We start from the raw sequence: 17,821 nt of genomic DNA, 5'->3' as shown, positions 1-17,821 counted from the left end.
GCCTCCCTTTCCAACAAGGGACGTTCATAACTCAATAGGACTTAAAAAGAATGCCAGATATGTTTTTGACCTGGAAACTAGATCCAGCTCGAGTCATGTCCTCTCAACATTCTGTGACCTTTGACCTTATGACTCCCTGGCAATCTAGGTTAAAAGTTTCCTGTCAACATTAGGTCAACTGATCAGTCAAAGCTATAAAGTATGAACTCTACTAGAAGACAACGGTTAGGTTTAAAAAAAAAAAAAAAAAACTTTATTAATACTTTTTTCTTGTTCAAAGCAAATATAAAAGATCACAAGAGTTATTCTAAATTTTACAGAGCATAGTTTTGCTTCAGAAAACAGAAACAAAATTATAGTTGTACAAAGTGAAAAGTCTTTTCCCCTGCAGTGACCAAGTCACATCAACATCAATAAAGAAAATATTCCTCTTCATCTTTCAAACAAAGTCTGTGCAAAGAAACAAATATAGACCACACACGCAGTGTTGCTACACGGTGTTGCTACATTAAGGCAAACCCCTATGGATAATACACTTGGGAAACTTTCTTGGTAAAGTGACAGTGTAGATAAAGAGCCTCTTCCACCAAAAAGAACTCAAAATAAAAGTTTTCAAAAAGCAGCTAGTATTGCACATACAGATGTTCTAGTACCCTCTTAAAACCAAATCTCGGAAGGAGCTCACTAGGCGACCATAGAACATACAAGGATCTGGCGCTGGGGGACACAGCCATCGCTCTACACCGTACAATGCTTTCATTAAATAAATCATCTCTGATGACTACTGTATATTACATAGAAAAATACAAGGACCTTATTTTTGTTAGTTATTTTGGGCTCCGTTTCTGGTTATCTGTGTGAATCAGAGGGGGTGGAGGGACACTTTTCTTTCATGTTTGGAGTTCTGGTTGGGTTCCAACGTTCTCTGGTTGGGTTCCAACGTTCTCTGGTCGGGTTCCAGCGTTCTCTGGTCGAAATCCAGAGCCCGGAGATCGACATGAATGGAATAATGGTGGTTTTTTTATCACCACTCTTCCTGTCCAGCTCATCTATATGCAGTGCTTCACACAGGGCGGAGCTTCACAGGGTCCACATACCTCCTCACTGGCATGACAACCACATGCAACACGAACAAAACCAATCCAAAAATAAAATGAATGAATATGCATTACACTCCCATCATCTCAAATCGAGGACAAGCTTTAAAAAGAAAAACTTTAAAATGCATAATTAACTTATAAAATAATTATGTACGTTGTCTACATTCTCCTAAAACACAGAATTGTTGTCTTACTGTACACGTTTGCAGGCTATGAGCCCAGTGGAAATTCCTGTGATATGGAGCCAGAACATGCACACGAGAGCACTATCAAAGAAAATGAAATAACCCACAGCACAAGTGACTACTGCTTATCAGGTCAACTGATGCAATTAAATTAATAAGAAATACACATCGAATCTAAAATAACGGTGGTGAAAGTCCTCATTGGTTTAAAACGTAACACGACATTGACATCGGAGTGACTTCTCTGTCAAGAGCAAAATGACGACCCAAAAAAACAAACAACCAGTCACAAAATAACAACCGGTCACCAAAAGATGGCGGTTTCAGACGGTCTGGGCATACAACCAACCAAGATTCCAACCAACCAATCACAGCGGTTGGGGGAGTGGTCTGAAGGAGTGGTTCGGTAGTGGAGCTGGTGGAGGGATTGGTGTAGTCCATCTCTGTGATCACTGGTTCCAGACTCTGTTCAGATCTGGTTCAGGAGTTGATTTAGGAAATGGATCATCTAGTTCAGGCGAGCGTTTAGGTGCAGGTCAAGGTTCAGTTGTGGAACATCTTCTGCTCGTGGCTGGCGAAGTCCTTGGAGTTACAGCAGGAGGCCACGCCTCTGTGTAAGGGGGCGGGGCTTGCGCTGCCGTTGTCGTTGGTCAGGTTGAGGAGGCTGGTGCAGGTGGGCAGATAGACATGCTGGACGTGCTCCACCTCCGACCGACACACTGGACACGACTGGGAGCACAACACAGAGACACAGCATTTCATAAACATCAGTCTAAGCACAATTTATTGAGAAATATAGTTTTATGGGCCCAGGGTTTAAATGTAATTTATTTTCATAAATTTGGCCATTCGTGGCTCAGATAAAATCCGCCTGAGCTTAAATCACTTTGTCTGGTGTACGACCGACCTAAAGGCAAGCTCCACGGTGGTTCAAATACCCCATATTTACTTACTACTGAAAGGGAACATTTAACACACTTTACTTAATCAAGGCCATAGACTCATCCAAAGACTTGTTTGCCCATACTTGAGACAAGTAGGTAGTTAGCATTTTTCGACAATTAGCAATGCTTTTGATTGAAGGGTATATTATTCTAAGACTTTTTACTGGTGGACACAAAGCATTGGAGTTATTTGGAGGATAAATTACTTTGCAGAGGTATGTTGCTAGTGCGGTCATTAGAACTTGCTAGCATTGCTAACAAGTGAAAAGATTTAACAGCTTCCTTTACTGTATAGGCAAATGGTACTTAAAGTAATCAATTTTTAAAGATTTGTCCTTTGATTAATAATTGTGAAAGGTACCTTCACAGGCACTGGCTCACAAATTAAGTAGTGTAATCATTATTACACCAAAACACCTTAATATATGAGAGGTGTGTGAATTTTGTTTTAATCCAATTAGAGTAGACCTCACATACGTGTGTGTGTGTGTGCGTGCGCGCGCGCGGATGTGTCCTGCATCAAGTTTCCAAATAGAGTAAATTAAGAAGAGCTTTGCCCGGCTGATGTAATCCATATTCAGTAATTTAGTTGGTCAACAAGTAGTGGATTGCGAGGGAGGGGGGTGGGGGTGGGGGTGGGGGTGGGGGTGGAGGGTCATAATCAGCTTAGCTGAAAGTGTAAACAAGCCCTGGATGTGTGTTTCAAACTCCATAGAAGGGGATGAGAGCAGGAAGTGTTCAGCAGAGCAGGAAGACGCAGGGGAACAGTTAAGTACCATTACTATAAGGGACAGAACCCTCGAGTGGGGCACTTCTCCTCAAGTTAAAAATACACAAAAATACCGAGCGCCGTTCCTCTCTGGCTCACCTGTAGCTGGTTGGCGCAGGTCTGGCAGCACACCATGTGGCCGCAGGGGCAGAAGGCGGCGTCAATCTCCTCCTCGCAGCACAGCATGCACAGGAGCGCCTCGCGCAGCTTCCGCAGGCGCTCCTGCAGCGCTCGGCTCCTCTGGCAGTGCCCGCAGTCCTCCTCCTCGTCCTCCTCGTCCTCGTCCTCCTCCCCCCCCTGCCTCCGGTGGCTGTGCTGGCGGAGGGGCGAGCGCGAGGTGGGCGTGCGCTCGCCCGCCGCGGTCCGCGCCACCAGGTCCACGATGCCGGCGTTGTAGAGCGCCCGGCGGGCGTAGTCGTACACCTCCTTGGACGTGCGGCGGATGTCGAAGACGTACTTCTTGCCCAGGTTGATGTTCTCGTTGAGGAACAGCGAGGCCAGGTGGCCTTTGAAGTCGCGACTGTATTGCATCATCACCGCGCTGGTCACCGTGTCGCACCTGGATGGGGGCGGGGCCAAAAACAGGGAAGTGGCTGATAAGTGTTTGTTGTGTCAGAGTTGGGACGTCTCTATAATACTCCGAAACTTTTCTGGAAGAGCATCCGCCCAGAGTTGAAGAATGACTTGAGGCCTCGTCTACTGCGTCAGAACGTGGCGATGTCCTCGCGCTATCCACGCCTTTCATTTGCACTGTTCTACCGTTCAACAGTTTTGGTTTGAGAGAAAGTAGCGGGGGTTGTGTTTAAGCCTCTCCAGCCTACGCTGCTAGATTTACCAAGTCACCAGGCCGGGCACGTGCACCTGAGCAAGCTGGGGAAGATATTAGAATAAAGTGCTAACTCAGGAGTGCTAAAAGCTCCCCCAAAACAATGGAGGGTAACCTTTGTACCTTTTGTGACTATTGTAACTGACTGAGAACTATTCCATAGCTCAGCCATTTCAGTCATCCCCTGTGGCAAACTGCAGACACAGACATTTCTCCAGAGGGAACAAAAATGAACTATTTTCCTTAATAAGGAAATTAAGGTTATTAAGGTCCTTAATAAAGACCTGCCGTGTGCAGTCTATACCTCAGTCAGTATCAGAGCGTGCCGAGGGCAAGACTTTCGGCGCGTGTGGGGACTGAATCGGGTCCCAAAATGTTCCGGTAGCACACTCCTAGTCACTGTGTAGGTAGGAGGCGTAGTGGAGAATAGATATTCAGATAGCGCTCCGTGCTAAACAGAGCGGAACGCGCGACTGGAAACAGGTTTAAGGTCATGTTTTGCTGGGTTTGTATCTCGACTTGAACACGTTCGGTAAAGGTTGGCTGGCTGCGAGCATTACTGTGTAACGGTACAGTGGCTAGAGCCGTTTGGTTTATTCTGACGGCAGCACAGTTTGGCGAATGAGTGACAAAAGGCCCATTTATCTACTGTGTCGTTTGCAATTGTAAACAGACAAGTTAGCATTAGCATGACAAAGCTAGTCTGCCTCACTGGGTTTGTTTATGTGGGTCTTTACGTGTCAAATCTTTGAATAACAACACACAGATCTGTGGGAAGTGCCAAACGCTATTGACCTCCTTTTTAAATGGATCGAAAATGAGTATTGTTACAGTGTTGTTACAGACTCTGAAATGCTCTTATATTCTAATGAGTTGAAACGTAATCCCAGCTCTGTTGTGCGTGTCTAATGAACTCTTTGTCCACCCTCACCTGTAGAAGGCGTGTGTCTCGGTGATGGCCCGGTAAAGTCCGCTGGCGGCCCGGTTGCTGATCAGCTTGAACAGCAGCACGGCGCTGTCGCTGGTCTCCTTGGTCACCGTCAGGTAGACGCTCTTCCCCGACTGCGTGGCGATCTGGATGATGGGGTAGCTGATTCTGTGGGGGGTACAAGAGTGTCGTGTTCAAAACGCCGAGTGGGAATATAACTGGTTCTGCTTATCTGGGTTCACCAGCAATTATTATCAAATGCTTTAATTTCCAGTTTCATGCATGTTTAGAGTGTACATCCTGGGCATGTCAGTACAATATAAAATGAAAGTGGATATAACATCTTAAAGACAAAGAACACTAAAAAGATGTACTTAATGTAATGTGTAGTGACATATTCGTATTCATGCATTATATGTGAACGTGCTCAGTGCGCATTGACATTCCATCATTTGAATTGCTTATCCACAGCGACTTGCGATTAAAGAGCATGTGGTCGCCGCCAAGCGCACGCTGCACGCCCGCGGTCCGCCCTACGCTCCCGCTACCTGTTGACGAGGCTGAAGTCCTCCTTGCAGACGGCGATGCCGTCGGGCCCCACCCCTATGGCCAGCCGCTGGCCCTCGGCGTCGCGCGCCCAGTGCCACTCCACGCCGTAGTGCTCCAGGGAGGAGATGAGCTGCAGGGCCTGGTACTCCACCGGCCCCTGGCTCAGGCCCTCCAGGGCCTTGTGTCGGGAGATGATACTGGTGAGGAAGACATGGAGTCAATACCAACTACCCAACTACATTTAGATATTAGATTTTATATTTAAAGATGCCATGAAATCAAAAATGATTTTTTTCCATTTTTGGATTTAACAATATATGCACAAAAAATTACTACATTTCAGTTTTGTTGTAATCTTATTCTCAATTCTGTTTTTTTTTCTATCTGTAAAACTAAATCTCCCGAGCTTACATCAGCAATGCAAGAGCAGGATCAACCATTAATCTCACGACATCCACCCGTCAATCAACGCCACAGTATCTGTCTATCCAATCTGTCTAAAGCCGTTATAATCCGTTCCTAACATTCCAATCAAATTTCTCTACACCTCTACTACACAAGTTAGACCTCTAACGTCCGTTTCAGCTGGACTTAAATACTAGCCTTTTTTTGTTTTTATTCACCTTCTTTCTGTGATCATGATCATTTTCTGATTGAAAGGTACTGAGCATGCGTTTCCTACAGGACTAAAGCCCACAGAACTGAACTTCAGCAGAGAGAAAGGAACATGTATTGTGCATGACAGTGCATGTCAGTATCCATGTTCCATGTTTAAGTGTGGAAACAAATAAATAAATAGATAAATAAATAAATTAAAAAAATAAAAAATAAATTAAAGGTTCCATGAGGAACGGTACAGAACCTCATCTGCTCACAACCAGCTGAGCAGTTTGACAGAGCTTTGGATATTTCCTAAAAGGGGTGGAGGGGGAGAGGAGAGGGGCTTGCAGTGTGTGTTTAAATGTCCTGGCTGCCAACTGTGCCACAAGCCAGCGAGCTGACCTGCTCCAGATACTCATGTCAGCAGTTTTTAGGGGAAATTATCTTTATGGCTTCCATTGCGCCAGGGCAGGATGATCTATTGAGAATTTATGAGGGAGATCGGTGTGTGTGTGTGTGTGTGTGTGTGTGTGTAGTGTGTGTGTGTTTGCAGGCTGTTACTCAGACCCCATGTGGAGAAAAAATTACCAACGACGCCCGTCATCATTATCCCCTAATCTGAGTGTTACTCAGCGTCATTATCCCCAAATCTGAGCGTTACTGAGCGCCATTATCCCCTAATCTGAGCGTTACTCAGCGTTATCCCCTAATCTGAGCGTTACGGAGCGTTATTATCCCCTAACCTGAGCGTTACTCAGCGTTATTATCCCCTAATCTGAGCGTTACGGAGCGTCATGTGAGCTTCTTCTCCTGCTGAGACTGGCCACGCCCAAGCGCAATAACACACCTCTTCTACATATACAGTGCATGTTGAAATATCTTATCTTTTAAAAAAAGATGCCTTCATCGTTTATTCCAATTGCTTCCACATGGGAGAATGATATGGCACATTCTACCTTTGCTCCCTGACATCTGCTAGCACGCTGCCAAAGATCATTCTCTACACGCGGCTGGAAAAATGGCATTACGTAATTAGTTACATTCAGCCTCTGGTGTAGTATTCTTCCAGGGATTGAGCTTCGATTAAACTGAAGTTATATAACTGACATACCCAACGTACCTTCTTGCTAATTTACAAAAAAAACGGAGCCTATAAATTAAATCAACAAAAGTGGCAATTATAATTCGGCCCTCTTTCTAATGAGACGGCTTTATGTCCATATTAGCTTGATTGGCCCGTGCTGATTTGCATAGAGGAACGCGTGTGTGTGTGTGTGTGTGTGTGCACGCATGCTCAGACAGAATGATGGCGCTTCCCCGTTGCACAAACACTAGGCTCGTTTAGCTTGGCCTTCATCCAACCTGCTCCTGCTTTCTAACTGAAGTGGTCGGTTTGAATACACAGAGGGTCTGTGGGACACTCCAGACATTGGCCTTGTCTGCTTAAACTACACATTACTGTAGGAATACAGGTCTAACTAGCATTTAGCTATCCTCACTAGCCATACTCCTGGAGATAATGGTCCAACAAACTGGCTTCTTCCTGTTTGGTTAGTATGTGATTAGTATGTGGAAAATGAACTGAGACTGTGGTAGGATGAGGCCTATGGGAGGATTCTGAACGGCAGGATCAATAGCTCTGCCGGTTCATCCGATTAACTCTATAGAAAGGTTTTCCAGATGCAAATTCAATTGTTGATGAAGCAGCATCTCGGAGAGACAGGTATGAATTTAAAATGACCAACTGCTGCTAGTGGAACACCGACCATTCCGCCATTTGTGATACTTGAATGTGAGAGAATGCGTGGAAAGCTGAACATTTCAATGTTTAATATGTGAAAGTAATAAGTGAAATTGTAGGAGTAGCAGTTTACAAAATGTGTGGACCAAATCGCCGACAGTCACCACTCTTAACAACTGAACATTACATCATTCATTTCAGTGGGACAAAAGAATGAATTAAACTGAAGTGCAGCCGCTTCTAGACCTGACGTGGGTCTGTGTGTGTGTGTGTGTCCGTTCGGAGCATGAGATTTAGACCAATTAGGAGTCACTAATACCGTTGCACAGTGGCACTAGAGGGCAGCAGAGATTGCTCATAAACCTGCAGCGTTTACTTCGCCACCTGGGTGTGAAGTATATTGTGTGTATTTTGGGTGTATTTTTCTGGTATTTTGGTACGCAGATCCAGTGACTGTGCTAGTTCAGTGAAGTCAGTGAGGTTTCCCCGCGAGGTGTTCACTGCCCAAACAGGTCGGGTTCAGAGTTGAGAAAAACAGCTGTGTGGAACTGGGAGGGGAACTCTTGTTTTTCAGCATAGAGGAACATCAAGACCATGTGTTCTCTCTCATCCTGTCTGCAGACCACACTGGTCGGCGTGTCGAGTCTATTTCCGTTTCACAGGAGCCGTTATCGCTAACTGGCTCTTAGTCAATGGGTCTTTCCAAGTTACTCTCACTGAAACCTGGCCAGTCAATGTGAGCAATACTTGGCACATTTTCATGACGTAATATTTAACTGCTCACAAGATGAGGATCTTCCTAGGAGCTAAAAGTAGGGCAAAGTGCATGGCCTAAATCTTACATTATGGGTTACTCAAACTATAAAATGCGTAACTAGGTTCCGATGAGATTTTAAATGGAATGACAGGAGTGGAATACAGCGTTGTTATTGATTGACTGTGATTCATAACCACTATATTCTTTATCAACATTATCATCTGGCACTTTAATATCGTAATACGTTTACATCACAATCTTCAAATTACATTATATTCCTCTATCCTCTTACCGATCAACTGGCTGACCTTGTCAAGGGCAGACTTCTTTATGAGGCTGAATTATGTAACTAGTTTTAACGCCCAAGGTCTGGGTGTTATAACCGCTGTTATAACCTCTTGGGTGAGGTATTCCTCTGACGAAGCTCCGTCCTGGAGGGGCACGTACACCGGCTCTGTCCTTCTACAGCGATGGCCAAAACACACGCGTCTCCGTAACACCAGGAGCCTGGTATGTTGAGAATGCTCCCTTTAAGCAAACATGTTTTCAATGTGCCAAGACCGTTTTCGGAACTCTAGCGTGAGTGGACTCATCTAAAGATCTACATGTGTGTAGAAGGTTCCTGGGGCCGGGGGTGGGGGGGGTGTAGCTACCTGTTGACCGTGGCGGGGTCGGGCTCCTCGCCACACAGCTCGGTGTACCAGTACTTGGCGGTGTTCTGGTTGTAGTCGCCAAACTCAGCCTGCGCCAGGAGGGCGCTCAGCTCCTCCGCCTGCTCCGTGCCCATGCGCAGGTGACCGCTCTGGAGGTCCTCCTTCACATGCATGAAGAACACGTGCCTGGTGGGGAGGAACACACGCGGAGGACTGTTATAACACACACACACACACGAGTAAAAACACACAGAGGACTGTTATAACACACACACACCCCCACCCCCACGAGTAAAAACACACGGAGGACTGTTATAACACACACACACCCACACCCACACCTACACCCACGAGTAAAAACACACGGAGGACTGTTATAACACACAAGTAGAAACACAGAGGACTTATAACACCAGTAGAAACACAGAGGACTTATAATACCAGTAGAGACACACACGGACTGTTATAACACACAAGTAGAAACTGTAGTTCTGGAAGGAGCATTAGGCCTAAATAAACAAGAGGAATACCTAGATTGACTCAAGTATTTGTATACTAAATTAAGCATGTTCACTACACAATGCAATCTTTCAAGCAGTGTTCTCAGTGTGACTGTTTGGTGAGCGGGTGGTTCACATGAGCAGGTGGTCATGGAGATAAGGTTACACAGAGCAGGTGTGTGTGTGTGTGAGAGAGAGAGAGAGAGAGAGAGAGAGAGAGAGAGGGAAAGTAGCAAATGAAAATTGAGCCACTTTTTTCTCCCTTCTGCTTCCTAGTTTATGATACTACTGGTGGAAAAAGTCAAAGAAGAACTTTGGAACTGAAGCTGAAAGAGAAGGCTGATTCCCACTGTGTGAAGTTGACTAGTATCCTGGTGAGCAATTCTTATCATGGTGACAGAAAACAGGTACAGGTGAGGGTGTGTGTGTGTGTGTGTGTGTGTGTGTGTGTGTGTGTGTGTGTGCGTGTGCGTAGTCCAGCTTCTGTTCTGGCTTCTTATTCACGACCACAGCAGTGTGCAGCTCAGAGATAAGCCGGGGCGATGTCGCAAGGCGGCAGGTCTGCGTGCGGTCGCCCCTCTCTCTGACCTGACCTGCCCCAAGAACTGCCCCTCTCTCTGACCTGACCTGTCTGGGCTGCCCCAAGAACTGCCCCTCTCTCTGACCTGGCCTGTCTGGCCTGCCCCAAGAACTGCCCCTCTCTCTGACCTGGCCTGCCCCAAGAACTGCCCCTCTCTCTGACCTGACCTGTCTGGGCTGCCCCAAGAACTGCCCCTCTCTCTGACCTGGCCTGTCTGGCCTGCCCCAAGAACTGCCCCACTCTCTGACCTGACCGGGCTGCCCCAAGAACTGCCCCTCTCTCTGACCTGACCTGTCTGGGCTGCCCCAAGAACTGCCCCTCTCTCTGGGCTGCCCCAAGAACTGCCCCTCTCTCTGGGCTGCCCCAAGAACTGCCCCTCTCTCTGACCTGCCCCGTTGTCGCGCACGTCTTCACAACACCGACAACGTCAAAGCCTGCACCGATGTAGGCTAAATCGACGCCAGGGTCTCGTTGTACCTCTGTGCAGTGAGATACAGTATGGAAGATAGATGCAGTCTATAGATACCCCATTGTCGTCGATGAATCGAATGCTTGTTTTGGTGCCGAATCCGAGGTGGAGCAGGGCGGCCGGGGCGGGCGGGGAGAACGAAGCCCAGCAAAATCTGGATTATAAACCACAAGGACCAAAAACAAACACGGGCGAACAAAGACTTGTTTTGTTGTGGAACGTAGAACATTGTGTTCCGGTTTGCCGAACAAAAACAACCAAAATTCTTTCTGAAAAATCACAGGAGCCGTGCCCATTTCCTTTGTTGTGTTTTTATTTTTTTATTTTTTTTTAACTATTCCATAACTCCTGCTCATGGGGACCCTGTGATATCACTCCCCAAACGTTCCATCATCCCAGATCGGCTACATTTACAGCTTTATCCAGATAAACACAGCGTACAAGATTAGCAGTGGGGCCAGTCTCCCTGAGACAGAAATTACAGGCCTACTACGGCAACAGAAACTCTTCACCAGACCTGGATACACTGCAGTTTTGTTTTAGGACATTAACAGGGAAACATGTTAGCGCTGAGGCCGAAAGAGGATACTTTTGGAGAATGTAGTGCCCTGTCGGTTGAACAATAGGCAGAAATATGATGGGCGAGGGCCGTGCTCTTCTGGGCTTATTGTAGGAGAGTAAACATGAGGCCTCGCACGGTCTCACAGAATCACCTGCTACTGTAACTGTAACAGAAACCGCTCCAACAATGCTCCCTCCCTCCCTTTGTCCTCTCTCTAGTTCCCTGCCTCGCCTACTGTTTACTGCTAACTCTCACCCGCTCCTCCACCCTCATCCCTCCATCCTCACCCTCCTCATCCTCCCCTCTGCAGAGACACGCGCTGGCGGCCCGCAAACACCGCTCCGATCGCAAGAACAACATTCCTGGCGCTTGGTGTGCGCCGGCTGCCCAGGGAGAGACAGAGAGAGACAGAGAGCATGAACCAGCAGACCACCTGTGGGGCCCCAGCGTCAGGCATATCAAACACACTTTGATTCAGTGTTAGAACAGCCACGGAGCAACACTACTGTCTGAACACACACACATCCCCGGCCCTGGCCCGGATCAACACTGCTGTCTGAACACACACACGCATGCCCCGGATCAACACTACCGTCTGAACACGCACGCACGCAAACACACGCCCAGATCAACACTGCTGTCTGCACACACACACACACACACACACACACACACACACACACACACACACACACACACACACACACACACACACACACACACACACACACACACACACACACACACACACCTCTATTGTGCTCAGTCCCAGCAGGCGTCATGTGAGGCAGGCTGCTTCCTACCTGGCAAAAACAAAGGCAGCACCTGTCTGGCGGGTTACTACCGGTCACTGGGAACAGTAGAGGTTACTACCGGTCACTGGGAACAGTAGAGTTTACTACCGGTCACTGGGAACAGTAGAGTTTACTACCGGTCACTGGGAACAGTAGAGTTTACTACCGGTCACTGGGAACAGTAGAGTTTACTACCGGTCACTGGGAACAGTAGAGGTTACTACCGGTCACTGGGAACAGTAGAGGTTACTACCGGTCACTGGGAACAGTAGAGGTTACTACCGGTCACTGGGAACAGTAGAGTTTACTACCGGTCACTAGGAACAGTAGAGTTTACTACCGGTTGCCGAGGAACAGTAGAGTTTACTACCGGTCACTGGGAACAGTAAAGTTTACTACCGGTCACTAGAAACAGTAAAGTTTACTACCGGTCACTAGGAACAGTAGAGTTTACTACCGGTTGCCGAGGCAAGGTTACTAACGGTCGCTGGGCGAAAGAAGAAGTTAACAGAGGGAAGTGGAGGTTAACACAGCGGAAAGAGGGAAGTGGAGGTTAACACAGCGGAAAGTGGAGGTTAACATCAAGCGGTTACAAAATAAAGGTTGTTGTAGGTGTTAAATAATATGTTATTGTCGGGGTTAAATAATATTATTTTCCAAGTAAGGACTCCCGCCCCATGTGGCCAATCTTAGAAAGTCACAGATATTAATTTTCAAAAAGAAACTACTTTTCCCACCTGCCCCAGAGAAGGCAGCTACTGTCCTAGTGTGTGTCATGTATTTAATGTAGATGACTCAGCTTGAGAGACGGCACCTGTCAGCATTAGAGATGTAACGGTATGAACATTTCACACCACGATTATAGTGACCGACATGATCACAGCTATCAGTATTATTGCGGCATTGTTCAAATGTGGTGAGGATGTTGGAAAACTACTGATGTACACGGTGAAATGATTTACAAGTTTTATAAAACCACTAATGAAATTAGTAGCACTATGCACTTTTTGTTTGCATAAACATTAAAATAATGCTTCTTGGAAAGTGTTACTAACTTTGGTTGATGCTGGACAGTATTTATAGTGAGTTTTCCAAAGCACAGAAATCAAACACGGTTTTAGTGATAATTTTATCGCGATAAATGTAATTGGATTTTAATGTGGTTTTTCACTATAGCGGTTATGGTTACATCCCTAGTCAGGACACATCCCAACCCCACTGGGGAGACAAATAACAGTTGGGGGGGGGGCGTCCCATTCCGGAAAATCCCTTCCCTCTCTATAACCGTGTTCAGTTTAAGTGATTGATACCCTCCTTGTGTTGAGGTTAGACCTTTACTACATCCTGTTCAGTTGTGATATTGGGGGAGTGAACTCGGGCGCGTGGGGAAGGTAGAACTTCCTGAACCGCGACTCGCGGAGGAACCACTTCCCCACCGTGGACCTGGTAGGCAGACGGGCGGGGGGGGGGGGGGGGGTGATGTCCTGCCCGTTTGTCCGTACCGGGTGGTGATTGAGGCGGGAAGGAGCTAGGTGGGCCCGCCAGGTTAGCATCCCCGCTACGTTGGGCCGCTTCTATTAGACACGAGACCCGTCCGGCTCGCTGTAGAGAGAGGGGCTACTTTCACCGAATTATCCCACCGGCGTAATGAAGTGTTCAGCATTCCTACAGAACAACAGATAACCTTTCTCGAGGCCCCGTGACCCTGGCCTACAGCGTGTAATGAGCCAGGCTGACTGTCCGGCGGGTCAGGTGGTCAGGGTGACCGGCGGGGCGATGGGGCCCTGGCGGCTGCTACAGGGTGGGGGGGACACGCACGCCAGTTGGCTTCAGGCTCATCTGGTCCAAGGGTGAGCCCAACACACACACACACACACACACCAGGATATGAGACACAACCCCCACTCCAGGATATGAGGCACAAGCCCCCCCCCCCCCCCCATCTATGACATGCGTCTCGGTTTAATACACCACAGATGAATGAATAACCCTCTTAGAGATTCTTCATGACGGCAATGTTGAAGAAGGGGCAGAAACAAAGCCTTGAGACTCCAGACAACGGGGCAGCATGGTGAACTCACTCTCATTACAACAGTCTGTGTGTGTTGGCGTGTGTGTGTTGGCGCGTGTGTGTGTGTGTGTGTGTGGGGGGGGGGGGCTGTAGGCCAGGGTCACGGGGCCTCGAGAAAGGTTATCTGTTGTTCTGTAGGAATGCTGAACACTTCATTACGCCGGTGGGATAATTCGGTGAAAGTAGCCCCCCTCTCCACAGCGAGCCGGACGGGTCTCGTGTCTATTAAAGGCGGTCCAACGTAGCGGGGGTTCTAACCCGGTGGGCCCACCACGCTTCCTGCTCCTCTGGGGATGTCAGGAGCCCATGACCCTGGAAAGTCGGCCCGTCGGAGGACATGAGCCGATCGGCGCACAGCGGACTTCTCTCACAGCCACCGAGAGGCTCTGGATGCGGCTGACGGCACGTCGTAAACACGACTGATTCATTCACAGCCAGACAGGCCAACATGATGCAACTGTAACGCGCAATATTACGACTACGGTTTAAACGGCCTATGGGTAGGGGGAGACTGTGTGTGTGAGTGTGTGTGTGTGTGTGTGTGAGGAGGGGGGTTACTGGAGTTCAGTTTGGTCCGTTTCACCAAGTGTTTTACTGATCTTGCCATTCGCCAACTCCTCATGATCTTTCCAAACTCTAAACTGTTCCAGCTTCATAGTTTGCTTGCCAAAATGTTCATTAAAAGAAAACGTAAAAAGAAAAAGAATAAAAGTTTTGGGGGAAAGTTGAAACAAAGCCCTAGTCCCAGCATATCCAGAGTCAGGGTAATTGAGTGAAATGGTTTGTGTTCCTTTGTCCTGTCCCATCTAGAAAAGGCCGGCTAAACTTTTTTTGTACCCCTCCCCCAACACACACACACACACACACACACACACACACACACACACACACACACACACACACACACTCGGTAACACACACACACTCGGTAACAGAGAACAGTGTCAGAGGCCTGTGCAGAACAAAACGTCCCATCTACTGAAACCAGAAACCTGCCTAGAGACAGCGCCGCCCTGAGCCAATCAGGAGTGGCGCTCGGCGACCTCATCCGCCAGGCTCTGATGCGGTTAGCGAGTTAGTCAAACAACATTGAGGGAGCAGAGAGACTCGTGGGGGTTACTCCCAGTCAATGAACTCCAGTAAACCCGGCCCAGAACAAGCCTTTCGCCCAGGCTTGCGGAAAGTCAAAATATATTCCAACCAAACAAGGGTGTTAATCACCCACTTCCAACAAAGGAGAAAGGGGCGATTAAAAAAAACCAAAAAACCAAAACAAACGAATAAAAGGCAAGTCTTTGGTTCCGCATGGAGGGGATTCAACGAGTGCCATATTCCACAAACAAAGGGGTGGTTTGTACACTAAACGCCTGCTGCTAGCAGGCCAGCGCTTCGTGCTGGTGTGTGAATGGTAATTAGCTGCCTGGGGCAACAATCGCACGCTATGATCCATGGTTCCTGGCCCGGGCCGAATGTTGTGGCTTCAGACTGCCCGGAGGAGAGAACGGCTACTTCAGTTCACATAGCTGAGGGGGGCGCGACAAGTCAAGAGAGAGATAGAAGAGAGAAGAGACTCCTAACCTTAAGTCTGCCATAGTTGTTTGTGACAATACAGAGTTTTTTAAAACAGCGGACGGCCCGGACGTCTGCCATGGCTTAGAGGCGATCTGCTTTTAGCGGACTTTACGTGGACCTCTTTAGTCTTTGAAGGTCCAGGCATGTTTTTGAAGGATATTCTAAGGTTACCTGGACACAAGATCAAAGACGTGTCCCTCACCTCATGTCCATTACCTCCTCTATTCTCTTCGGAGCTGAGGACGTGAGGTAAAACGGTGGGTGGGCCTAATGTTTGGGACATGGATAGATAAAGTAAACTAGCGTCTGTTTGCGGGACATCTGGCCTGGAAGGCCATGCATCACCCTGTCACGGCATCTCAAGGAGGCGCTCACGTTACCGTCCGAAAGCCTCCCTGACCTACAGTATAACTGGGACGATGGCTGGAGTGAAGGCTGGTCTCATCTTGGGCTAGCTGAGCTAGAGTTTAGCCACCGGTACAGCGCTGTACTGTAAAGGACAGTGTGAAAATGCGCCCATTTGGGCTGGGGCACATGGGATAACCTGGCTAAGCACTGTGTGTGAAAAGACCCCAGAACAATTTCTTCCTCCGATAGGAGGGAAACCGCGCAGATAAAAACCAACATTACGTCGTGGCATGAACGATCTCCCCTGGCAAGTGTTGTGTAATGAAGCAGATTACGCAGATGGGGCCTCAGCTTCAACGCTGCTCATTAGCCAATCAGGGACCTCGCATTGTGCCTCCAATCACTGCCTCTGAGACAGTCTGCAAAAAAAACACAAAAAAACAAACATATGCCAACCAATCAAATCTTGAACTGTCTTGTGCAACGGCCAACTGTGCCTTAAACCATCTGAAGATCCTGGCTTGCCTTAGTTTGAAAAGCACTTTCAAGTTCCCCCAACCTAAAATACAGACTAAAGGGATAAGGGAATATCCCCCCTAGTGTGTGTGTGTGTGTGCGTGTGTGCGCGCGCGTGTGTGTGTGTGCGTGTATCCAGGCAGAGATGGCAGGGATCTCAGAGAGCAGAGGGATTGGTGGAAGAGCTTTTTGATGTTGCAGGACAGAGGAGCAGAATTGGATGGAATTGAACCCCTTTTGCAGAGGAGAGGGGCCATGATATTTATAGAAAGCTTTTAGTCAGTGTGTGTGTGTGGCGTGTGTGTGTGTGTGTGAATATGTGAGCAGGGGTCTGCTGCGGCTAAAGAGATTGCATCAGACACACACCTAACACCCCCCCCCCCCCCTCCCCACACACACACACCCAAGGGGTCAAACCCACAAGGCTTGCCTGCTCATTTCAGGATTTACCTCTACTCTGTAATTACAGAAAACCAAAACATGCCCTGCCTGTATGAGTGTGACACACACCCACAACACAACACACACACACACACGTGTGTGTGAGAGAAGGATCCCCTGATAGTAAACAGGCTGGTGTGTGAGAAAGGCATCGCTGGTGATGAGCCAATTCCTTCTACAGCCGGCCCAACACTGCAGCTTATATAAGAAGCTTTTTTCAATACTGTGTGTGTGCGCGCGCGTGTGCAGGCGTGTGTGTGTAGGGAGAGTCTATCATTACGTAACGGCCCCTGCGAGAGGAAATGGGAGGCCCCGCCCTCAGCTGTGTGCTCCGTCACGGCACGGGAGGTCCCCTGGGGGTGTGTGTTGTGGGTGTGTGTGTGTTGTGGGTGTGTGTAAATACAACCCCACTCTGGACATTTCACACCCTTTCGCTCTTCTACCCGTTTGAAATCACATGCTGCCCTGGACTAGACGGTGTGTGTGTGTGTGCACATGCGTGTGTGTGCGGGGGGGGGGGGCAGTGATAGAGTGTGCCTATAATTCTGAAAAATCCCCTCGCTGTGTGAGACAACTGTCACTCGTCTGGAACAGCATGTTCTCTTTGTGTATGAGTGTGTGTGTGTGTGTGTGTGTGTGTGTGCGCGCACGTGAGGGAATGTGTGTATGAGTGTGCGTGCGTGCGTGAACGTGTGACCGTGAGAGAATGTGTGCGCGCGCCTGTGTGGACGGGACTGCGTGCGGCCAGCGAGCTGCCGGTGACTCACGCCCAGGCGCCGGCGAGCTGAAGTGGGGCAAAGGTGACGGCGCGCAGAGGGGCGAGGGAGCGCGACCCCGACGGGGGCTCCCTCCCCGGGACACGGGCCGCCCAAACAAAGGCCTGTTCATCCCCCACTACCAGAGAGAGAGACTCGCT

The 17,821-nt window shown here is 48.3% G+C and overlaps 1 protein-coding gene across 1 annotated transcript in view; it reads right to left on the bottom strand.

Annotated features, from left to right (window-relative positions):
- Nucleotides 1–1,828: 1,828 nt before the first annotated feature.
- mylipa (myosin regulatory light chain interacting protein a) overlaps nucleotides 1,829–17,821 on the bottom strand; it is a gene marked incomplete at its 3' end in the record, with an annotated part of 19,919 nt that continues 3,926 nt past the window's right edge. Inside the window, exons 3-7 of the mRNA XM_084454924.1 lie at nucleotides 9,053–9,238; nucleotides 5,301–5,498; nucleotides 4,756–4,920; nucleotides 3,098–3,557; nucleotides 1,829–2,014 (exon numbers count right to left, since the gene is read on the bottom strand). Coding sequence (XP_084311050.1) covers nucleotides 1,829–2,014; nucleotides 3,098–3,557; nucleotides 4,756–4,920; nucleotides 5,301–5,498; nucleotides 9,053–9,238 — 1,195 coding nt within the window. The remainder of the gene's footprint in view (nucleotides 2,015–3,097; nucleotides 3,558–4,755; nucleotides 4,921–5,300; nucleotides 5,499–9,052; nucleotides 9,239–17,821) is intronic.

The sequence above is a fragment of the Borostomias antarcticus genome, assembly GCF_949987555.1.
Source record: "Borostomias antarcticus genome assembly, chromosome: 21".
Classification (NCBI taxonomy): Eukaryota; Metazoa; Chordata; class Actinopteri; order Stomiiformes; family Stomiidae; genus Borostomias; species Borostomias antarcticus.
Note: the sequence above shows the minus strand (reverse complement) of the source record. Positions and strands in the feature narration are given on the sequence as shown.